Source organism: Hippoglossus hippoglossus, chromosome 14, assembly GCF_009819705.1.
Source record: "Hippoglossus hippoglossus isolate fHipHip1 chromosome 14, fHipHip1.pri, whole genome shotgun sequence".
In the NCBI taxonomy this organism is placed as follows: Eukaryota; Metazoa; Chordata; class Actinopteri; order Pleuronectiformes; family Pleuronectidae; genus Hippoglossus; species Hippoglossus hippoglossus.
This window is the reverse complement of record NC_047164.1, coordinates 13194866-13219898: the sequence shown is the minus strand read 5'-3', so window position 1 is coordinate 13219898 and position 25033 is coordinate 13194866. Positions and strand designations below refer to the sequence as shown.

The 25033-nt window shown below is 43.3% G+C and overlaps 1 protein-coding gene across 4 annotated transcripts; it reads left to right on the top strand.

Annotated features, from left to right (window-relative positions):
- The first annotated feature begins 2565 nt into the window (after positions 1 to 2565).
- cxxc5a (CXXC finger protein 5a) lies at positions 2566 to 23789 on the top strand. Of its 4 annotated transcripts, none has more exons than XM_034607009.1 (4): positions 2566 to 2756; positions 2894 to 2951; positions 11198 to 12218; positions 22351 to 23789. In XM_034607009.1, exons 3-4 carry the CDS (start codon positions 11423 to 11425, stop codon positions 22482 to 22484), a joined length of 930 nt encoding a protein of 309 aa, XP_034462900.1. In that variant the 5' UTR covers positions 2566 to 2756; positions 2894 to 2951; positions 11198 to 11422; the 3' UTR covers positions 22485 to 23789. The 4 variants fall into 4 exon arrangements, with proteins under 4 accessions (XP_034462900.1, XP_034462901.1, XP_034462902.1 ...); XM_034607010.1 differs by having other exon boundaries at positions 2894 to 2955; XM_034607012.1 differs by having other exon boundaries at positions 2570 to 2756; positions 22354 to 23789.
- The last annotated feature ends 1244 nt before the right edge of the window (positions 23790 to 25033 follow it).

Here is a 25033-nt window from a genome sequence, read left to right as displayed (position 1 = left end):
GTAGACCTATAATTGACCCCTCTGTATAAACTCTGGCCCCTTTATGGCCCATGATGTCGAAAAATCCTGTTAGTGAAGGTTATGAAGATGCTATAGCAACGTCTGACGTGTTGATGAAAACCGTGGACATGGCGTTTCTCCGCGGAATGTATTTTCTGCACACACTCTCATGTTTAGGACATAGCAGTGTAACCGTGTTGTTTTTTTCAGTCAACTTTTCACTTGGAAGTGTTTCGTCAGATCAAGTTCACACCCTGAACAGTGTCATTTATTATTTAGATGAGCTCTCTGTTTTGAAATGTCATCGAAGCTCAAACTGAGAGAATCAGTTTGAAAAAAACGTGTTAAATGGAGAGGGGAAGTGTGAACGCAGAGGTGATCTGTAGGGCTTAAATTAGCTTTGTGAAAAGGAAATGTAGATTTTCTGCTTTGCTCGTCTTGCTTGTACTAATGTCCTCTGTTGTTGTTGCTGCCTAATAACACATCTTTGAGGAGAACGTGACCCTGTTCCATAACCATACACATTTTACTCATCCTATCTTGAGGAGGATTCAATTTAGATCTTAACCAGGGAGTTACTCCATAAGGAGACACCCAACATTGTCATCAATGAGACTGGTTCTTTTATTGGCTAAAATGTTCTTACATTTTAGGACAGAGTTGATTATGTTCGCGCCATATTTTGTTTTATAATTTCTCCAAATAAATATGAATCACAAACTTAATACAAAATCATCGATATGGAGGAGGTGTTCTGGGTCTTTCGTGTTTTCTCCTGTTTTGCTGCCTTTGATTTTATATTTGTAATTGTATTATTTCGCTTCCTGGCCTTTGATGTTTTTATTTGTCCCATTGGTGAAGCACTTTGTAATGACTGTTTTGATAGGTGCTATATAAAGTTACTATTAGGATTATTTTACAGGTCGATTTTTTTTCTGATTGCGATCAATTTTGTTTTATACATTTCCATTTGAGAGTTACATGTTGTAACTGCCTCGTGTATCATTCACACGTTTTTTTCTATTATTATTATTTCAAATCAACATAGAACAATATAAATGGACTTGTTTGGTTCTATTTGGATGATAAATTGGATGATGACAGTTTTCGTGTTTTTTTTACTTTAATATTTACTAAGTAGCTAAGTGTCATGTTTACGAGAGTCAGAGCATATTTGTTTGCAGGGAGGTTGTTTGGCTACTGGCAGAGTTGGTAGAACACCCCCTCCTCTCTCTCTCTCTCTCTCTCTCTCCCTCCCTCTCTCTCATCAGCTGCCGCGATATTTTCCAGCTCTGGAGCCTCAGCCGCGCAGCTCGATCGATTCGCATTGATTGTCCCTGACGAGCTGCTCCACTTTCTAGCCAATGTCAGCCAGTCTGCGATCGGGAAGGAGAGAAATGAAGGAAAATCTCTGCCGCCCTGGTGGTGTCATTTCCACACACTTAGGTTGGCCGCCTGCCAGCAGACAGGGGCGGCCCGAAGAGGTGGACTGGACTCTGGGGCTGAGGAGAAGGAGGAGAAGGAGGAGGAGGAGGAGGAGAAGGAGCAGGGAGAGGAAGAGGGGGCTCCTCTGTTCAAGTAAGAACAGCAATAAACAACACAAACCATTAACACACTATATACGTATACAATGGAACAATATTGCACATAAAATAAATTATTATTGTATATGTATTATAATTATAATAATTATTCATTTTGTTATAAGTAGTAGTAGTAGTATAGTAGTCGTAGTCGTAGTAGTAGTAGCAACAGTATTGTGCATGTACAGTATGATATTTAAATTGATGATGATAAACACAATGAAATACAAAAATAGAAAATAATATATAGGCTACAATGTAAACATATAGTGTAACAGTATTGCACATAGATCATTGAAAATAATGATAATGATTATAGCGATAGAAGTCATAAAAGCACTCAATAAGTAAACACAATAGAAACGCAAGAAAATATGAAAAATGGAAAATAAAACATACAATGTAGACAGAGTATATATTTTATTGTATTGCATTTATGAAATTGAAATGAATGATGATGATATTAATGATTGTTATAATGATAACAACACTGAGTAAAAGTAATAAATAAGTAAACATACAATATAAACAAAGGGGAATACCATGTCATCAAAATACATACAATGTAACAGTATTGCTAATGTATGAAATTGACAATAATAAGATAAGACTAATCACCGCCCATGTGACCAAGATTTCCCTCCATATTCTGCATAATTCAACATTTCAGAGAAATCTTCTTTGTACAACCATCATATATTTTTCTGTTGTTCAAACAACCTTTATGTCACATATAAATTTTAAAAAAACATTTGAGCCGGAGCATAATTTAATCAAAGAAATCCCACACAGACAGAGCACAGTCTTCTCGTGTCAGCTCACAGTTTAACACTGACACCTCTCTCTCTCTCTCTCTCTCTCTCTCTCTCTCTCTCTCTCTCTCTCTCTCCTTCTGGCCTCAGCTGCTGAGAGAGAGAGAGAAAGAGAGAGAGAGAGAGAGAGAGAGAGAGAGAGAGAGAGAGAGAGAGAGAGAGCAGGAGCGCGCACGAACACACACGAACACTGAAAGTCCACTTCGGTTTTTCCGCGAGGCTCCAAAAATCTATGAAATGTGTTTGCATGTTCCTCTGTGCGAGCGGGGATGTAGAGGTGGGATTGCGAGCACCGAGGAAGCTGGGGGAACCCACGCGTTCAGCCTCCGAGAAAGTACGCTTTTCCCAAAATAACTGACTGGTGAATAATTTTTTTCTTCTTCCCACATTTTGTCATTAACGGACAGCCACTCTGTGGGATTGTGTTTCCGGAGAATAAGCTTTTCCCCCCCCCTTTCCTTCCACCCTCTTGGTTTTTGTCACCATTCTGCACGGCAGGCTGAGAGACGGACCGCTCGGACTGAGGGAGCCCTCCCCTCCGCCCGGATCGGCTTTGGTAGGTGCGAATCAAATGGGCCCGTGTTGGCAAAATATGCAGATAACATGGGAGAGAGGGAGAGAGAGAGGGGGGGAGAGAAGGGGAGAGGGTGAGGGTGGTGGGGGGGCGATCATAGTTTGTTGAAGTCTGCTGAAAGTTGGGATGTCATCTTCTTAGAGGATCAAGTGGGGGAACCGGGGCTCCTGTGTGTGTGTGTACATACATATCCTCAAATGTGCGGCTGCAGACCATATGCTGCTCCTGCAGGAAGGCAACCGTGCGTCCACACGAAAGCCCTCGATTAGACAGCCCCTCACTCTTAATAACTATAATTAATAATAAAGCCGTATACCTCTAAGGACGGAGATTGGATGGATTATTACGCATGTGGGTGAAGGGGATATTTTTTACAAGCTGCTCTCGGTTTTTCAAGAACAATCTTCATTTCGTCTTTATTTCATTCAAGTGTCCACCGGCGCGGACACGCGTCACCAGCACGGATCTGGACCAGGAGCCAGGAGAAGTGGTTCCTTGTGAATCAGCTGCTCGGTAATAATGCGCACTGAACTTGATGGTGCCAGTTTAATGATAGAGACGATCAGCGCGCATTACAGCGGGATCATGTCTGCATCTGACAACACACACTCTCTGATCGTGACACTAATTGAAACTTTTATTTGAATCCGCGGTCTTCCAGACATTTAGGAAACAGATATCACTGTTTTCCACGCGCGTAAAAACGTAAATTAATTTGATTCTTAAATCCAAATTTCATATTTGTCAGATTTTTTCCGCAATCTTTCTCCATCCTTTTTATGAGAAAGTTCCCAGGTAGCGTTCACCGTGCTTTACCCGGTGATTCACCATTTACTCCCCCCCCCCCGCGACTCTCCAGCAGTATCCTGCCGCTGCCCCGACTGCTCCATATGTTCGTGAATAACCTGAAGTCTCAGTGCGTAAGGCGCCGCTCCATTTCTCCAACTTTTTCTCGTGCGCACAGTCTAATAAGGGGGGGGCAGGTTGTGGACAATGGAGGAAGCCTCGAGTCCATTGTCACCACGCGTTTTAACTTCCTCTGCGCTTGTGCGTCTGCGTGTGCACGCACGAGTGTGCGCGCGCCAGTCAGTCGACAGGCGGTGGGAGGAACAGGGTGAAATGTGTTGCTCGCCGGAGACGAGCGATGAGTCCGCAGTCAGACCGTGCGCCTGGACGCTGCGTCCGTGCGTCGCCTGAACTTAATGCTTGGAGTGAATCCTCCTGTCTGTCCAGGTGGAGACAGCTGCTCCGCACCAGACAACACACGACCCCGCAGGACATTAACACAACACTGTTCCATCACATCCTGCAAGAACACGACCGTGATCACCTGGCACCTGCGCGTGCACTGACGTCAGTGAAGGGAACTTATTCAAGAGTTGTGCTCGTGACCGACACTACGTACACATTTCTAACGCTTGTGATAGTTTCCAAATAGAAACTTTAAGCTTGACTGGTTTAAAAGAGATGAACTGTCAGACTTGATCTGTGATTTCAATTAGATGGCAAATTGTTAGTTTAATTAAAAATGTAAATAATTCAGGGTCGAAAGTAAATGTTCCATAGAGAGCTGTAGCTCATTGATGTGGTTTCACTGAACTCATAAGTGACCCGAGCAGGTAATATGAGGCTATGTCAATGTGAATTGTGAGTGTGTTTGTGTGCGTGTGTACTCATTTAAGACCTTTTCCAGTACAAACACTGATCTTGTCGGGACCAAAGCACGTTTCTTATAAGGCAAACAGAATGTCTGAGTTCCTTGTTAAGATTAGGGGTGAATTGTAGTTAGGTTGAGCTTAGGCATGAACTGGTGATGGTTAATTCTAGGGATAAGGTTTGAGTTAGGCTGCACACAACGCATGTCCAGATAAGGATAGCTGCGGAAATGACTTCGATTATAGGCCTATAATCCTAGAACAACACACACAGGCTCTAAATGCATTCCCCCATCACCTATTGATCAAACTAGTCAACGACTGAACCAACCATTCATCCATGAGTGTGGTCTCTGTAATGTGGACTGACACTCTTTTGTCTTTTGCGTCTCAGCACAATATGGCACCTGTGGAGAAAAATCATGTTTAAAAGATGTATAGCTCTTCAAGGTGTTACAACTGTTCAAAGTTTGGAACTATTACAAGCTGAGAGCTGCATATCAACATCACATGAGCTGTTCATGCTCGTACAAGTATACTGACAAAACTCACTGTGGCTGTTTGGAGCTGCTCATCCTTTAGGCGATTTAAACTTTAATATTTAATTTAATATTCCACGTTAAATGAAGACCTCTGTTTGACTCGTCTGCACCATATTAAACAACACTCACACACTGAACCTCTAACATGTGAACCTATTTATTTATTTGAAAAAAAATCTTATTTGCTTTCTGACAGAGTGTTAGAAGATTGATATCACATGAGCATAAAGCTACTGCGAGAAGCTTGTGGAGAAGATCATTCACTATACATTCATATGTACTGGGCTATTTCTTTGCCAGTACCAGTAACTTCCTGGAGTCTCCACTGGTTGCACAGCAACTGGTCCTGACCAATAAAGAGTTTTGCACTTAACCCCAGTTAAATGGTGAATTGTTGGTTTTAGAACAGATTGAACAAACAGGACAGAACATGTGAGCTTCAGAGGTGCTAGTAGGTAGATTTAGTTAATTGTGGAAATATCAAAGCAATCTGTTTCCATTTGATCCCTGTGATATATTTAGCTGCTTTTAGACATGTACTGAAGTCTGTAAATTTTCATTATATTGTGTATTTATCAATATGTTATATTTTAGAACGCAAATATCCAAGTCAGTTCCTCCTGACATTTTCTGGAACTCTTCCCGCCAATACCCCAGTAAAATGTGTATTGATAATGTTTCTAAGATGCGACCCATGCAAAACTGAAAAAACAAACAAAAGAAGAACCAAAAGAATATCTCAGGATGAAAACGAGGAGCCATACGAGTAGAAGACACAGACTAAGATGTAATCTTGGAAACAAGATTCAACAGCCTTTGGTGATAGGGACTGACGCCGGTGTCACAAACACATGATTTCCGCAGCGGAATTTATTGGTCATGTCCTCCCTCCTGCATGCTCTAACCAGATGCCACCCCTCGCCTGAATGATCCGGATATTTTTCTGTTGTTGTGAACGCGTCTGATATGTGAAAAACAAACTCTGGAAAATGCCCCCACCCTATTTTCCCAACATTTTCCAGAGTTGACATTTGAAAACAGCATATTTTAAGCAAAGCAGGTCCGCCCCCGATCATAGTTTCATATTCAACTCACAGACATGAGTGGTGTTAGTATTTTTTTATCTAATTCTTGGCAAGACAGCGAATTACAGCGTTTGCCAAAATGTTGAACTGTACCTTTGAGTGTCTGTCTTGGGGCACTGACACTGAGCTACAAGTTTTATGAAAGATATTAGATTTAAACAATCTACATGCCAGGGTGCAAATAACGACTTTTGCATGCCATTAACCTGTTTACATTTTTTTTATATAAACTGTATGATCACTGACATGGCAGCCACAGTACGTGTGAAGGGAGATTCCATGATGAAAACTTCACTCACAAATTAATTTCTATACATGACATCTGTTTTCCATATTAACCATAATGGTTTGAAATTCTCATTGAGATTCTCATGTTCTGCAGATCAGCTGCTGCTGACTAAGTGTCCACAGAGTGACATCACTCAGCTGAGTCAACAAAACATGCTCCAATTAATGTCAAGTCTCCCTATAAGCGTCTTTACTGAATGAACGGCAACATTTATAATCACATTAAAAGCGATGTAGGCTTGTCAATATTTTTACGGACGAATTTATTGACCATAAAAACTGGACGGATTCTCCACCAAAACAAAACCGATTCAGATTTGTCATTAATGGCAATCAGGCATCAAAGAAGCTTCTCACAGTGATAGAGATAGGAAGTGCTGCTGCCGATCTGGCCACCAATTATTTGGTTTGCTCCGTGCCGCTCAGGCCACACCTATGCTAAGCCTTCACACCGTTGTTGGGCTATATTGATCATCGGGACCATTTATATGCAGATATCCGTCTCCATCCTAATCCTGTGCAGCAGGTTTAGTGCAGATAGGTTAACAAGAAACAAGATATTTGCTTCTTTATTCTGATTGGTGCGGGGGATGTGCCGATATGAGAAACCTGAGGTGTGAGACTTTGATGTGAACCACAGCATTAATTCTATAACATCACTGGAAAGTGAGTAAAACACAGTTAAATGACCAAACAGCACCAATTATCTTTTATCAGCAGTGTTCCGCCAGTGGCTCTCGGAGTAGCAGAGGCGGTTGTGGTTTAGGAGACAGTTCATATAAGGACATAAAGCTCTTCTGTAGGATGAGGTGAAGGGATCTGAGGGGCCTCGATGTTGGAAGTGGAGGGGGGTGATCAGCCAAAGACTATGGGGTGACGATGAGGGAACGAGTGTTACTGATAGGTCAGTGGGATGAACTGCAGATGTGCACACACGGAGCCGAGGAATGTGATTATGGAGTTTAAAAAAAAAGGGAGCCCTTTTTTCCATTGGTTACACTGTGTGGTAGACCAACCCTACACGTGTGGTGGGGTGCACACATTTTAGCTACAGTGTAAACACAACCTGTAAACAACCTTATGGTTATTATTCCAGATTGATTCCTTTAATAAGATTTTTACCTTCAAAAACATGACAATGAAGGTTATGTTTTCACCCCTGTACATTTGTTTGTTTGTCATTAAGATTACGCAAAAACAACTGAATAGATTTTTATGAAACTTGGTGGATGTGGTACAATGTGGTATGAGTCAGTGAGGAACCCATTAATTATTGGTGCATACGGATCAGGGGCAGGTGCAGGAATTTTTTCCCTTTTTGTCTTTACCTCTAACGCCAAAATTAGTGGGTATTCATGGGATTTTTAATTGCAGTGCAATCCAGCAAATGCAATCCAGTGTTTCATCTTGCATGATACAAAGAAATAAATCTGTGTTGCACGTTGTTCTCATGATTTAAAGAAAGTTCATTGTGAGTCACGACTTTGCTCAGATAAAGGTGCAGTGTCAGCGTCTAGACTGTCAAAATACAGATTAAAAAACTGAAATTAGCACGTTCACCCAGGTGTCATGTTTCCGTCACTGCCGATCGTAGCCGGAGCCGATAAAAACCTGTGTGGGAGTGAATTCCTATTGTGTCCATTCCCATCGCAGACAAAAGCCAGATGTTAGTGGGTTTTTTGACCAGTGAAAAGGGGCCGTTACGAGATAGTGTTTTTTTCAAGATTTTTGTTGATTCCTCAGAGAATAATGCATGGAAAATAAAAATAAATAATTGAAATGATATCTATGAGTGTGTGAAATTTTGTGCAGCTCGAATTTAAGGGGACTGTTTGGACTTGGTGGAGAAATGGGCTCAATTAAGTGCATTTCTAGTTTCTTTTTGGAATTTCTGTCTGGCAACAAAATGTTGTTGATGCATGAAACTGGGCCTAAAACAACCTTATATCAACACTGTCTAGCTACCACTACCTGCTAATCAATTAAAATTAGTTCATTTATTTCTGTCTTGAAAATCACATGACAGCTGTTGGCCATTATATTGTCCTAACCCTGATTTCTATTGTCACATTTGTTTGGTGAATTATAGCAGTGAGTCAGTCTTGTCGCACGGATGTGTTCGGTTCCTGTGAAAATAAAACCCTCCTGAAAACCTAACACAAAAGTTACTGTCGTTTATATGATTTGGACAATTATTTATTTTACAGAGGAAACAAAAAAAAACAGTGTGTCACTGCATGATTGTCACACAGTAGGTGTTGCTGGGACTGATGCGAAGCTTGTCAAGGAAAGCATTATGTTGTCAGGAGTGAGAAAACAGTGTCACAAAAAGAAACTGTGGTGTTGTCATTGGGTCATCTTATGTCAGTCTGGTGGGGAAATGGTGTCCTTGTTGAATTATTGTATCACAGCTGATCAGTGATATTTACCTCCACCATGGAGGTTGTGTTTTTGTCTGCGTTTGTCTGTTATTTAGCGGGATTACGCAAAAAACTACAGAATGGATTTCTACGAAACTTGGTCGAAGGATGTGATATGGTTCAGGAAAGAACCCATGAAACTGGTAGCAGATCCGAATCACAGGGCAGATCCAGAAATGTCTTTTTCCCAGGGAATAATTCATGGATCTTGATGGAAAAAAAATCAGGAACATTAGAGGAACTGGTATCTATGAGTGTGAGAAATTTGTTGCAGCTTGATTGAATTTAAGGTGACTGTTGGGCCTTGGGGGAGTAATGTGCTCTCTCAGTGCCCCTCTAGTTTTTAAACAGTTTTCATGAGCGGCGATTGCCAACTTTGACACTTTGTAGCTGATTTGAGAACTAATTTATTCCATCTATTGATAATGTGCCACCTCATTAATTATGGGGACTATTCAAGTCTTTTAGCACATTTACAGTATTTGGATCATTGATGAAGCAGTTGGATCAGAGCTGGATATTCTCCCAGGCCACGATTAATCAAGAAATAATGTTGTACAAGCAGCTACTCAGATTTACTTTTCTCAATGCATGGCTGCCAAAGAGTTCAGTTAAAGTCTCACTAAAAAAGCATCCTCAACAACAGTAAAGTATTCATAGTTGACAACTGCATATATCACACTTTTTAGGTCCAATATTAAATAAAACAATAAAAATCCCTGTGTATGACTCCGATGATATTGCAGTGCTGTGATGCATTCACCCACAAAGGAGCAGAGATGCAGTAAGTGATGAGATGCTTTTGGGAAACCGGACCCTGGTCAGTGCTGTAGCGGGGAGAAACTGAAACTATGGGGCTGAGGGGCTGCGGAGCTGGCTCTGGTTCACTGGCGCCACATCCCCTGAGCTGGTGAGAATGTGGGGCTGCGCTCTTGCCTTTGAAGCTTTACCTCCCACTAATTCTGGCCTTCCAATTTCCACACACTGCACAGACACCCCCCCACCACCACCATCCTCTTCCCCTCCCGCTCCCTTTGTTTTCCTTATAAGGACTGGCCCGGCCATTTCCTCAGCTTTTCTGTGGGAGGTGGAATGCTTGTTTGTGAACACGGACAGGTCAGGAGAACAGCAGCATAGTTTTTTTGTCCATAGATGAGCAGTCACAGGAATCTTAGGCTAAAGGGCCTGATGGATGCATGCAACTCTTTCCAGTCGAGACTCTGCTACTGCTAGACTGGCGAATCCTCTACATAAGCCTCACCACTCCACTAAACCAAGCATAGCACCAAGATATATTGTGCTACAGGTTCGGTCTTTAAAACTAGTTGAATAAGAATTAATTGACTGACATTGTCAACTGACTGCAACCAAAACAGATAATCAAAGAAAATCAACTTCCTTGGTTCTGTTTCTGGATCATTGGGTCAGACAGTGGGTCAAGGGTCAGACATTTGATTTCTCACATTCTTTATTACAAAGGTACGAATTCAGATCAATGAGCATGTTATTCACTGTCAATAAGTACAACACATCTTACTAAATTAAGGTCATGTATATTTTGGTCTAAGTTCAAACTTATTATGAATTATTTTATAAGTCAGATGTTTGATGTTTTTCAGCCTGGATCAGGATGTTGGTTTTGTCTGGTTGATCAATTTCATGATGCTCGAGTGACATTGAAGTCATGTGACATCTGACACCTTCATTAACTCTCTGAATCATTTTCAGTTGGTGAAACTAGTTCTATTTACCCTTGTGAAGTGTGGCAACTTTTTAATGATATTTCAAGATTTTTGCCATCATTTTCTGCGTTTTTTACTTTTTCAATGGAAAACCTCTAAAAACCAACACTACATGATCCACAGCAATTGAGACAATAATAGTTAGCAACTAGCTGTTGAATATAGTGGAGCAGTCATTAGCTAAAGAGCCACTGGTAGAGACCAAAAACTGAGCAAAAGCTTAGTGAATGCTGGACAACTCAAGCTCACCAGTTGGACAGGAATATCTAATGAGTAATATGTCGTGTAACTAAGTGAATTGTTTGCTAACAACTTTCCCATATCAACTCAAAAGGTGTTAATATATTAATCTCAAAGTCACAACTTGTTTCTGATGTCTAGGATAGTAGTATAATTCATGTTGACCCACAATTGAACAAAATTGGAAAATGTTTGTCTTGAGCATTTCAGTGTTTTGGTGAGGTGAAATTTACACTCTTCTCTCCCTTCTGTTAAGTTTGCAGACGACCCATGGAAGAACGTGGATGAGGGCTGAGCTATAGTGCGGGCTGAAGGCTCCGGGGCCTGCCTGTTGGCTGGTTGGTTGGTTGGTCCATTGAAGTGAGGCACCACTCTCACCAGGACACAGAACGGACCGAGGAAAGGTCTCTGCTCCCCCTCCTCGCTCACCCCTGCCCCCTTTCCACCCTCTCCCCCAACCCAGGCACGTACGCTCTGGACCATGACTACCAGGCTGTCGGAGGGGGGCCGGACAGAGGACCTGGAGCGAGGTAGCTGCAAGCAGGACTCTCCTGTTACTGAACGCAGGAACCGCAGTGGCATCCTCAGTGAGCCGCTCAGTAAGAGCCTTAAGAACTCCCGTACCCTCTCCCAGTACAGAGCAGTCTCTTCTGCCACCACCAATGGACACAGGGACAATACTGAGAGTAAGCGCCATTCGGCCAAGCCTCAGCCACCCCCGCAACCCCAGCCCACTGTCTCCGCACTCACAGCAGCCAAGTTGGACCGAACCCTAGAACAGGTTCTGGAGGGACAGAATGGCCTGCTGCACTTTGCCCAGGCAGCAGCACTGTTAAAGCGGGCCGGTATGGGAGCACATGCTCCTGCCCGGGGCATGGGAGTGGGAGTTGGCGGCGGAGATGCAGGCTCGGGGGCTAGCGACTTGGAGGGTACGTCTGTCACGGACGCCGTAGGTGGTCCTGTTGACTTCCCATATGGAGTAGGGGGTGGCTTCCCCTTCAACCCGGGGCTTTTCATCATGACGCCGGCTGGAGTGTTTCTGGCAGACAGCGCTCTACACATGGCCAGCCTGGCCGACTACCCAGCGCAGAGCGAGCTGGCCTCTGCTATCAACTCCGGTAAAAAGAAGCGAAAACGTTGCGGCATGTGCCCACCTTGCCGACGGCGGATAAACTGCGAGCAGTGCAGCAGCTGCCGGAATCGCAAAACAGGCCACCAGATCTGCAAGTTTCGCAAATGTGAGGAACTGAAGAAAAAAACCATCTGCTGCTCTGGAGGTAAGAGGGTGGTGGTTACAATGAACCTCTGCTTTGTGAGCCATTCTTAAGGGCCGTCCAATAATAGGTTTAAAGGCTTTGATCACAAGAGTTACCAACAATATTTAGGGGCATTAACCATGGCTCTGCGTAAAAATCGAGACAGATAAACTATAAGATTGTCATCTTAAAATCAAAAATTTGGAGTTGATCAAAAAACATTGAAATTTGTTTAAAAAGTAAAGAATTGTAGACGTCACAATGATATTTCAGTTTCACGCCTGAAAATACAAGAACATCTTTTGGTTCATACCTGAATGTCCTTCCCCCTTTAAGGGATATAGTGCAGGGGGCTTTTTGGTGGGATGGCGGCTCCACAAGCCGGGGAAATGACAGGTGGTGAGGAGTGCGTTGGGCATGTGCAGTGTAAGCATTCACCATGGGGTCTCTCTAATCTGTCCACAATGACCACACCGTCACCACGGCCATGTCTTTCAATCAGAAGACTTAGTTTTTAGCAAACACACAAGGTTGTTCCTGTTTTTCAGACAGAGCCGCACGATACCTAGTTCAGAGGAGCATTTTGTGTTTGGTCACATGTGCATCCTCCTTGTGCTTACTTGAGCATATGTTGATTGTACAGAAATGTGTGTATATGCAAGGTGGCGGTAATCGTGAATATGTGTACAGTATGTGTTTGTGTGTAAGTGCACATGCGTGGGTATGAGTATGTTTGTGCATATAACAAGGCCCATCTGGCCACAGAGCTGTCATCTGGAGCACCAGGTGTCAGTGTGGCACATGCGCCCTCCTTTTCGCTGCCGCTGTCCTTCTCTCCGCCGATGCTACAGCTCATCTAAACGGCCCTCCAAACTTCCTGTCTGTTACCGCCATCGCACCCGGTGGCCTAACTAACCCCGGCTGTGGCGACAGAACGACCAATCATGAAATCAATTCCAGCAGATGTTCCATCTCAAAGGAAATAAAAATGTTGTGATCAATGGATAATGGTGTCACTTTGGCTTTACTTAATAAATTGATAGATGTATAACATGGTTTGAACATGAACCAGCAGAGAGGCCTCTGGTCTAATTGACTCAAACAGGATCTGGGCTTCGGACTCCTAGAGGCTTTACTTCTTTCGCTTTCTGATGATGATTGAGGGTGACAGCTTGGCCTCTTGTTTGTGGACTGAAAGTTTTGTTGTTCAATCCCCATGTGTTGACTTTGTTCATCCACAGTGGAATGCTCCTTAAAGGGATAGTTTGCTTATTCCATAATTTTGAGTCGAACAAATTGACAAAAAGCGTCAAGCAAAATGAGGATCGAGTCCGTCAGGTGTTTATTGAGTGGTAATGTATGTGTAGACTTTATCACACAAGAATAATACACAGCACTTGAACATTGCTCTTGGGAGCATGTATTGTACTAGAGGTGAAACAATTGTCTATTAGTTGATCAGATGTTTGACAGAAAAGAGATTGGCAGTTATGTTGATAGTTTTAGTAATTTAATGCCAAATATTGTGATTACACATCTCAAATAAGAAAATTTCCTGTTTTTCTTTGTGACATATCATTGTTCACCTGCTTGAACAAAACAAGACATTTAAAGAAATTGTCTTTGGCTCTGTGAAGCTGTGAAAGTCATTTTCTTTTACCAAAAAAAAACGTTTCACAAACTAAATGATTGATCAAAAATTAATTGGTAGATTAATCAATAATGAAAATAACTGTTAGTTGCAGCCCTGCGGCACCGTACAGACACTAGTGGAAAGCAGTTAGCCGCCTCAAACATAGCGAGGAACAGATCTATAACACTTGAATGTGAAAATTGGGAAAAAAGTGGGCGACTATCAATCGTGTTCAGGAGTTGTGTTTTTTTTTTTGTGTGTTGTATTCTTCAACTGCAAATTGTCGAGAGGCTTTGTTTGTCTCTGCTGATGATTCACCACCATGGTGAGATGTGTCATCCTGTGATGTAGGTGGTACGTCTCAACGTCTGTAACAAAGAGGAATTCAATCTTAATTTATGAGTTGTAACTGATGTTGGCGTAGCCGGTTATTCTGATACCAGTCGTTCACACCAGCGGTGCCAAACCCAAACGGCTGTGAATATTCATGACGGTTGATATAGGTCATCATGTTGCTTGTAACGTCACAGTCTGCTGATGAACGAAACTCCGGGGTAGCATAAACCTGCCAGGCCTCCGAGCACCAAGTATAATAGCAGTCTGATTATTGACTTTAGTAATTGCATGGGCTGTAATTACCTTGCACACGTGTTTTTCTTACTCCTGACATTTGAGAAGATCTACTTCTCAAATCCACCCGCTCATTTATTTAATGTGTCTGTCAAGCAATTTCCTCTTTTTCAGACCAGAAATGAGACGGCACACCTCTGCTGGCAATTCAATTTCACATTTACATAGTGTAACAATATTAGAGTAATGGCAATTGTTAAAGGATAATATCTGGGGTTTGAAAAGTTTGCAGCTGGAGTGTGGGCAAGAGTTCTCTACCAAATCATTCCTGGGTGCACAACATTAGTGTAGCTGTCAGACGCAAACTGTGAAAAACCTTTTTTCAGACTTAAACGCTGCCTGAACTGGTCTGTGAGACATCGGAAAATAAACTATTTATTCTTGTTTTTCACTGGGCAGACAGGTGGACTGTTACACTACAGCAGATCTGTGCATTCAACAGAAATGAATGTGAATAAATGAGCGGTCTCTTTAATTAACAAAACAACAAGCGTTTTGTAGGCATTCAATAGATGAAATATTACATTATGTCAACATGATGGAGTCAGTGCTTTGTGAGAGGTGGGGACATTCTGCAGTGGCACAGATGTACTGAAGGTCGGGAGATATGGGAAAGGCAAGAGCCGTTTACACCTGAGTGTGAAGCTCCTGCACGTTTACTCATACAGAAAGCACGAGCTAAACATTATCTTCAAACATCTGACAACCTGACGACAAGAAGTAAAGTCTTTGTGACAAAATAATCCTGATACTGTTCCTCTGACGTTTCCTCATAGACCTAATGGACTCACGCTCCGTGCAGAATACTGTGTTGTACATAATATACTTCAACAGGGACATCGAGCAGCTAATCATGTATGAATTTCAACACAGCTGACAAAATGTGAAAATACACCTGAGCTGTTTTCGGAAAAAATGTCCAAGTTTGACATTTTTGTAACTATTCTACGTGTATGGCTTCTCTTTTTCATCCTGAGATATTTGTATTCTTTTAGTTTTTTTTCAGTTCTGCGTCCGTAACGCGTTAGAAATGTCATCACGGCCACTTGCTTGCTGTGAATATGGCGGACATTTTCCTGCTATATTCTCACATGGCCTCACTCGATCATTTTCTGGACATTTTAGTAGCTGGGCTGGCAGGAAAAGTTCCGGAAAATGTCCATTCTCACACACAGCCCCTTTTCAGGAACATTTCAGGAAAATCTTGGGACTCCAGTGCACGTCTGAAGGCCGCTCTGGATAGTAAATGGCTGAAACTCAAAATGAGCCCATCATCCTCATTCAGTCAGGATTCCATCAAATTTGTCTGCAATCTGTTACGTTGATTTGCCTGGACCACCACAGTGTCAACTCCTGTCCTTTGTACACAGCTCTGACTTTGTTATTAAGTCAACAGCTCTTGTTCAGCAGGTGATTAGATCAGAGAATGCAGCCTGCGCCGCGCCGTCAGCCAGCGTGATGTCATCGCTACGAGCTAAATGTCACGCGGACGAGATTCATGGAGGATGTGCTGCGTCCAAAGAGAAAGTGGCGAGCGGAGAGTCAGCAGTAAATCCCTGAATGTCGATATTGAGTAGATGATGTAAGGTAGTCGATTACAGTGTATAGTTTTATCGCCTTTAAACAAGAGCTCTGTGAGAGAAATTCCTGCTCCCCGTCGATGCCTTTAATGCATATTCAGGGGGCAACTTGGGCAGGCACCTGAGCCGGAGGAGAAGATCCTGCTGGCTCCCAGAGTCCACGGCGAACTGCAGCGTGCCTCAGCTGCAGCTCAAACAGCCCCTGAGTGTCACATTCCCCTTCACTCAAAGACGGAGCCGCCAAATCCCCGTCTGCTGTGGCTGCTGCACTCAGCGTGCCGTCTCCAATGGGGCATGACGTCTTATTTAGCACGTGAGTCTCGCGGTCAGTTTTGTCAGATGGGTTTGACTGCTTTCCAGAGCGCCTCAATGTGTGCACGAACATGTGAACAAAGAGACTGGAAGCAGCACCCGGCCTATGTTTTCCCTTGCATTTGCATTGAGAGGTTCTGCCCGCGTGTGTTTGTAGAAGCCTGTGAGCGTAGACGCGCTGGTACACAAGTGCAGTCCAGCAGCACTGTGCTTATTTTAAGGGTGTTGACGGTTTCCATTGAAAGCGCATGGCGGCTCAAAAGAAGAGCGTAAAATTGGCAAGTGAGGGGGGAGTTAGCATGCTGAGGCCTTTGCCACCTCATAGCTCAGTGGCTGAGATGTCTGGATTTATTCTGGGAATGCTGCATTTGAGAGAAATAAGTGGGAAGGCAGCTCCTTTCTGCTCGGGCGTCTGAATACCCTCCAGTAGTGTCAGTCTCAGCGATGCTGCTCAACACGGAGCGAGGGAAGGAGAGTCAGGATTAGGAAGTTGTAGTTGTACCTTGTTTTTACTCGTATGTCAGTGTTCTACAGTCGGGGCGTACTTTACATGCTGGTGGGCGATTTTTAACATTTTTAAGACATAAGCTGTGTTTTTGTCTTCGTCTACATATGCATATTTTGAGCTTTTATCATATATATCTCACTGGTTGTGTCAAGGCCGTGCATCTGCAAACACCTGATCATACTATTGTTGTTCATTAGGGTCCACTTTGCCAGTGCCAGACGCTGATATGGGAGCAGCATATTCCCTCGTGGTCTTTCCTGCCTCCCAGACACCATACACCAGACAGTCAGGACAGAGGAGACTCATGCAAACTGACAGGCATGCAGACTGACACTGAGACACATGGATGTGTGGGAGAGTTGCTGGGCAGACGCAGGGACAAGGTGGAGGGGACAGGGTAGGCGAAGGGAAGACGGACAGAGGAAGAAAGCAGTGAGGCAGCTGAGGTGCCGCACTGTGGACTGATATGTGGAGTGAGCGAATCGCTCGTCACTGAAATAGAGACAGTGGCATTATCTGGAAAAATAAATCAGGCTAAATTAAGATTTTGTCATTTGCATGCCAACAGGAGAGTATTTCAGTGACTTGATTTCAACTTTGAAATGTGGTCATTTAACTGCTATTAAAACTGTCATTAAATACAAAGCTTGACATTAAAATATTGTTTACTTCAACCAAATTAGCCCAGATATAACCTTGATACCCATATGTGATTACTGGTTGTGTGTTGAAGGTTATGTCTAGTTCACACAACATGATTCTCAGTCGGATTTTCCAGTCGCTGACAAATCTTGTTACTCGCCCAGATAGGAGGTAAATCGCCATCTATGTGTGAACTCTTGGAAGACATGATTCAACCTCACCGACATGTAGGATCCTCTGACTAGATTTCGAGCCAGCTAAATATCTTGACGGTTCTAAAGCCAATCAGAGCGCAGGACAGGGAGGTCAGACGCTCGTGAGTTTCTCCCGGTGAAAGATCATGTAGTGTGTGACCCCCTGTCAACACACTGTTGTGGTGTGAACTTGCGACTCCTGATCACAAGACGTAAGACAAGCAAGATGTGTGCTGTGACCCGCGCAGCGATCCGACAAGTTTGAAAGTCACATAGTCTAAACTTTGTGTTAAAGGTTTGGATTACTAGCTGCATTATTTTGCACCATTCAGTCAACATTTCTAGCACTGTCTCTAATTATAACTAGCTGCCACAATTACTAATTAGTAATTAGTTACCTCCATCAGGTATGTTTTCACTGGACGGATTTTCATGAAAGATAGTGGAAGGATTTGGTCTGAGTCAGGAAAGAATCTTTTAAATTTAGATCTGGATCAGGGGGCAGATCCAGGATTTTTCTTCTTCATTTTCTTTAACATTGCGTAATAACACTTTAACACTTTCATTGGTTTCTCAGAGATTCATTAATCGATCTTGATTCGGAAATTCTCACTGTTCTGCCTCGGGCGGGGGTGTGCACTCAAATGAATTCCATTTCTAGTCGATTCATTGATTAGTTGATCGCCATAAAAAGAAATCTGCAACTACGAAGATAATCGACTAAGTAATTTTTTCAAAGCTACATATCAGATGTATAGTCCTTTGACTGCATATTAAATTAAGTGAAATATCTGGACAAAACAAGCTAAATGATAACATCCCATCCCTGTCACATCTGACAAACTGTCATTTTACATTTAATACACTATCTATCGATTCATGAAGAAATGCTCAGATTAATCTGCAATGAGAAAATAATTATTTAGTTGCAGGTCCATTTACACCACTGACCTGGACTTGTATAATTACCTAATACACGTCTAATGGCTTGAACTAATAGATCAGATTGTGTGTGCGTGTGTGTGTGTGTGTGTGTGTGTGTGTGTGTGTGTGTGTGTGTGTGTGTGTGAGTGTGAGTGTGAGTGTGTGTGTGTGTGTGTGTGTGTGTGTGTGTGTGTGTGTGTGTGTGAGCTCCTGCTCTGGATCTGGCTCTGGCTCTAGCTCTGGCTCTGAGATAAGTGTATGGGTCCAGTAAGAGGACTGGTATCAGTGTATTTACATATCAATCATAATCGACTCAGGAGAGCAGGCTTAGCAGAAAGCTTCACCCCTTCAGCCACATAAACACTGAGTGTTTCTGCCAACTAGAGGTCACTGGTGTTTTGATTCGCTTCTTTTCTCTCCTGCTTCTTAGAGCAGCAGACAGTGTTACAGCCCACATACAATACACAGTATGTGGAGATGCTTTGTGTACATTGTGTCAGTGTGTGTTTTAGTATTTTTTTTTCCTGTGGGTGTCCATAAGGGAATCCTCAAAATTGTTGATGATAAAGCCATGAAAACAATAACCAGACTGTTCAGCGGTGCCCTGGGGCAAAAACTGAATTCATGATGGCTTAAACTGGCTATCAGGAATTTGCATCTGTAACATCTAACAGCGCTCGCCGCGCTCTGAAAGCCCCATTGTACATGATGGTGATTTAACTCACTTAAGAAGCAGTTAGTCTGGAAAAGCACAGGATGTTTTGTGGAATGTGACACAGAGATTGTTTGAGCAACGCTAAGACAAATGCCTGGTTTGCAGGAAGAAGAAAAACACATCCATCGATTGCAGTGATTGGCCACTTCACACCCACAGATCCCATCTGTCTGAACCTGTGCAATCAGTGCGGGCGAACGCAGGGTATTTCTGTTCCTGAGCTGCTGCCATTTTTCCATTGATTGCATATGTTCGATATTGAGGAAAAAAAAACAGCATTTACAGTTCAACCGGGGGACGTGTTGATTCTCCTTCCCACACATTACGTCACGGTCAGTGCGGCCTTTTCCAGATTTTTGACATCTGTGGCCGGCCGGCGCCAGATGTTGCTGTCCTCTGACTGTCTCCTGAACAGCTGAGTGCCGCTGCAGAAAGGTCATGACGGAGATGGATGAGGGGCTAACTATACTTAACACGCGGACCATAAAATGATGTTGGCAATATGCTGCTGTTAACCTCCAGGCTTGTGCTTCGTATTAATATTAATTTACGGCTTTAGTAAACTAACTTTCCAGAGAAAAACAGCTCCACAAGCACTTCAACATTTACGTCTTTGAGAGGCTGATATGAAATCGAGAGATATGATGTGAACTGGCAATGAACTGCACCGTGGTACCCAGTGTCTCCGCTGTCAGATTATTCATGATTGTGTCAATTTAACAAATACAGCTCAGTGTGGGCTATATTTGGCCGAGATCAACCGGAGTAATTACCTCGTGTGAAGTCTTTTTACCCGAGCGAAAGCGTTTTATTTTTGTCAGCAGGAGTTAACTTTTAAAATGAAAGTAAATGAAACCTGGGGAGCACGAACCCCGCTGCCACTCAGTTTCATGTCCGGATTATGAACAATGGCGCTGAAAGGAAACACTGCGCTGCTGATTCGAGGGTATAGAGGAATGGTTTAAGTGGGCTGGAAAAGTAATTAGGGCCGGTACTGTTTCTGAGCAAACTTCTCTGAACTAATGGGCCATTTACCTCTGACTCACCTTTTTCATACAACTCGTGATTTTACTGCAGCTGTGCAAGAGACATGACGCATTATCACAAATGATTTTTAACTTTACCATCTCTTTACCATAATTACACATACATCTCTCCCTTTCAATGAGATACGATAAGTGTATTTGTGTTTGCACGAGTCCTCATCAAACCTTCTGCTGTCGCGCTCTCGTGGAAAAGTGAATGTGAGTCCATTGTGTATGAGACTTTTAGTTCAGCAGTCACTGTTTGGTGTGATTTTCGGGGGTGTATTGTGAGTGTCGGTTAACGTGCCACTGTGTGTGGAGGTGTGTGGCTGCACTTGAATACATATTGGTTTGGTGGGAGAGTGTGTGTGGGTGCATAAATGTTTCGCCGAGCTCCTCCTGCCTCGCTCCAGGCATGAGCCTGCTCACGGAAGAATCCATGCTGCAGAATGGAGTTTGCAGAGGACGCCAGCCGCGCCGCAGCCCCAGGGACCCGAGTGGCTCCTCTGTGTCTCCGGATTGGCAGGCAGGGCTGCTCGCTGAGCCCTGCAGCTGCATGCATGCATGTGTGCCGCTCACTCTCGGTGCAATCAGACCCAAAGATAAGCACAGTGAGAGAGGGACGGTGGTGGTGGTGGTGGTGGTGATGATGATGGGGCACGAGGGGGGGCGGAAACGAACATCATCATTGCTGATGGTGTGGGGAGGAGCAACGCGTGTGGTGGTTAAATAATAAATGTGGCATATCGGGTTTTGTGTGAAGCCGGGGCTGAAGCCTGTTCCTGTGGTGGTGCTGGGGGCAGTGGGGGGGGGGGGGGGGGGGGGGGGGGGGGGGGGGGGGGGGGGGGGGGGGGGGAGCTGATGGACCAGACAATGTTGGATGAAGAGATCTAACACACTCATGTAACAGTAACACTCATGCAGAAAGAACGAATGGAATAGAGCCAGTGCTGCATTGATTTGCTGTTGATCATTTAATTTGATTGTAAATTGGACGTTTTTATTTTGGTCCATCGAATATATTGCTTTAGTATCAACACATTCATTAAAAACACAACAACTTTATACAAGTGCTCAGCAAACACCCCGATGGTCGAGTTTTGAGTCATTTGACAAATTGTTTTTCGTATTTAAAAAGTGGCAGAAGGGACTTTTTAACCAATGTTCAACTGTTGGTGCCTCAGGCTAAATCCGCTTCACTACATTTTAGTTTGAAAAGGCATCATCTCTGCTACAGATACACCCGGCGTCCACACTAATCCGGGTTTATAGAGCTGCTAAAACTGAGACGCTTGGAAACGCTGCTCGCCCCGTTTCAGATTGAAAACTCCAGAGCCTTGTTTTAGTCTGGAAGGTCAAGCTTATCACATGATGTCCTTCTGGAAGAAAACAACAAGCAGCGTTAGCCTCGGCTACCAGTGCAGAACAGAACATGGATAATCACCATGTTGCTAACTAGGAGCCAGTACCAGGATGTAGCCTCAGTGCTCTTTAATGCAGTTGCAACACAAAGTTGAGTCTGGAATTAGCATAATTTTTTTTTTATTTGCAGCGGACATTCTTAACTTTCCGAAGATGTCCAAGGATAAACACCACCCAATAGAGATAATCTCAGATTTTGATGCAAATGGTATATCTTTGGGGTTTTTACTGCAAAACAAGCAATTTGAAAAGTCCTCTGGTAACATAAGTTTTTCAATATTTGTCCTCCATATTTCATATATTAAGCAATTAACTGACAATTAATCAATGATGACAATGAACATTAGTTTCAGTACCAGTAGGAGACGTAGAAACAGGAAGGCGAGATTATGTGTGTGTCTCTGTAAAGGTGTGAAGAAATTGTGTTTTGTGATTTTATTTGCAAACACTTAACAAAAAAATGTGCCGCTGTTCATTAACAACTCCAACCCCCTCTCTTCTTCTCCTCCCTTCTCCTCCCTTCTCCTCTCCTCTCCTCCTCCCCCTCCTTGTCATCCGTTTCTCCAAGAAGGTGATGCTACCTACAGGAGCGGCGTTCCGGTGGTTCCAGTAGGACTCGTCCTCCAGCCCCTACCCAAAGCTCTGCCATCAAGTGCAATGCCAACTCCTGGATTGTCTCCCGGAACAGACACTGGCTTATAAAACAAACAAGCAACAAATAAAAAAACATAGGAAAAAAAAACAGACAAAAAAACAAAAGCGAAACAGAAAAAAAAAAATCAATCGGGTAATGGATGCACCTACTTATTCCTTGAACCAAAAATGAAGCATAAAGAAAAGCATCTATGGCAACTTTCATTCCCTTTTCTATGTTTCCCATTTTGGTACCTTTTGTCCTTTTTCCAGCAGTTTTCTTTTCATCTGTTGCTTAAACATGGAACTGTTCATTACCAGAAACAGAAATGATGGACTGAGTGTGGACAATCAACTAATTTCTGTGTTTGGTGTTAATGTTGTTCATGTGTGGAAAGATACAGTACTTGTGTAGAGAATGTAAATTTACAGCTATATTTTAAAACTAGTGGCTAATGGCAAACATTATTGTAATTCTTCACCGTTATGTTACCCTTGTCGATTTTATGACTCGTTTTTTGTCCAACGGACCAGTGGTCGTCTTTGAAAAGGCTAATGAAAATGTTGATTTGGAACTTGGGTGAAACTGAAAAAATAAAATGTCACGTTATTCGGGCAGATCCCCAGCGACCCGTCACCGGGTTGAAGACGCCGTTCGCCAGAGCCGTCGCGACTAAAATCTCCTCAATCAGCCCTCCTCTTTTCCTTTTTAGTGAAACTGGCAGCCTTATGTTACTGTGGCCCTACTGAGCACGTGCCAATGCTGCTCAGGGCAATAGCACTAAGAGACAGCACTTGCTCTGAGTCAACCCTGCTGAACGCACTGAGACAAGATTACATTTGTTTTTTTTATTTTCATTTTGTTTGTTTTTTTGTCATATTTTTCATTGTTTTTTTGGTTTTTTTCAGTTACGTTGCTGGTAGCTACAGCTTTTAAAAAATAACCAATCTTTGTATTCGTTTAGAAAATTGGACTGGTTTTGTGAATAAAAAGGAATGCATGTATTCGTGTCGAAAATTTACAGCTCTGATGTTTGTCTATTTGTCTATTTGCATGTTTTTTTAAAACAACTTGGTTTGATAAAAAAAAAGAAAAGAAATATTGAGTTAAAATTTCCATAACTTGGTTGAAACTGTTCCCTTTTCTTTCATGATTGGATGTTATAGAGAAAAAAATCCGAAAGATCCTCACAGGAAAGGAGCTCATTAAAAGTAAATCAGGCGGCGGTATGGATCACCGTCATGTCCTTGGTTTGACAAAGATATTTCTCTCACTGCCTATGTAATAACTTCCTATAATATAGTGGAATGACTGATGGATCCTTGCTATGCTAAAATGTAACCAAAATTATTTAAAAGATGTTTGAATAAGAACCATTTGGATTGCGGTGTTTCTTCAAAAATGCATGAAACCTCCTGAAAAATCCTGCTAAATGTCGTTTTTTATTTTACTCAACGATTTTATTCCCTTGTGACATTCACGCCACTCCCTGACATTTACAGCCACAACACACAAGCAGGACATCATACATAGTCATGGGTTACTAATGGGAAGGTTTGCCATCAGAGCTATAGAGCCCATGATGAAGAAGTCTGGGTGACGTGTGTGTGTGTGTGTGTGTGTGTGTGTGTGTGTGTGTGTGTTTGGGGCTGCATTATAGAGGGTGAAGCAAAGTTTGGATAAAGATAAGTGACAGTAGCACTGAGCTTTTTTTAAAACTCTCCAAGAAATGTGGTCAGTCTCACATGGGTCTTAATGTAATTACTGATTCTAATGCCTCAGGTCTGTGACACTAGAGTGAATTTCCATTTCCTGCAAAGTGATGATTTTCAGTGATTATTTTTTTTCCACGGCTCCGTAGTCACTCTTTCATATCCAGGTGGGGAAGTGGATGCAGATTTCTGCTGCAGCTGATCTACTGAGTGTTTTTAATTAGTTGATATCCACAGTGGAAGGCCCAGTGTGGTGGGCTTGTGTATGAGCTCGTGATCAGCTTGGCGAGCGAAGGGTTGGAGAGTGTAGCTATATACCCAGACCCCCCCCCCCCCTCAGTGACAGTGCTGGGCTAGTGCCATCGCCATGGCGATGAGGGGAGTGTGTGCATGAGTGTGTGTGTGTGTGTGTGTGTGTGTGTGTGTGTGTGTGTGTGTGTGTGTGTGTGTGTCTGGGGGGGTTCGGCTGAGGCCTTTCATTATTAATGTGCACCGCGGCGTCCTTACCTCCTCTGAGCCCGCACAGCTCACTGCCTGACCTGCCATCCAAGGGAGAGGGAGCGGGGAGGGGGGGGGACTGAGATAAAGAAAGAGAAGTGAGCCAGAGAGAAAGAAAGAGACGACCAGCATATAGTGTGGAAGCAGAAACCACTGTAAAGTAGAAATACTCTCGCCGACTCTTATTTTACGCTCACACTTGAAAAAGAGACACGAGACGACTTTCGTCAGATTAAGATTTTCAGTTGGGGAGAGGAGGCTTTGGGTGTGGTGGTTGCAGGTGAGCGTGGCTCCTGCCTGCTGAGGTGAAGCAGCCCAGGAGAGCAGTGGCGTGGAGGAAGGAGGTGGGGGGTGGGAGGGGGCGGGGGGCGGGGGGCGGGGGGTCAGGTGGTGGTGGTGGCGGCGGC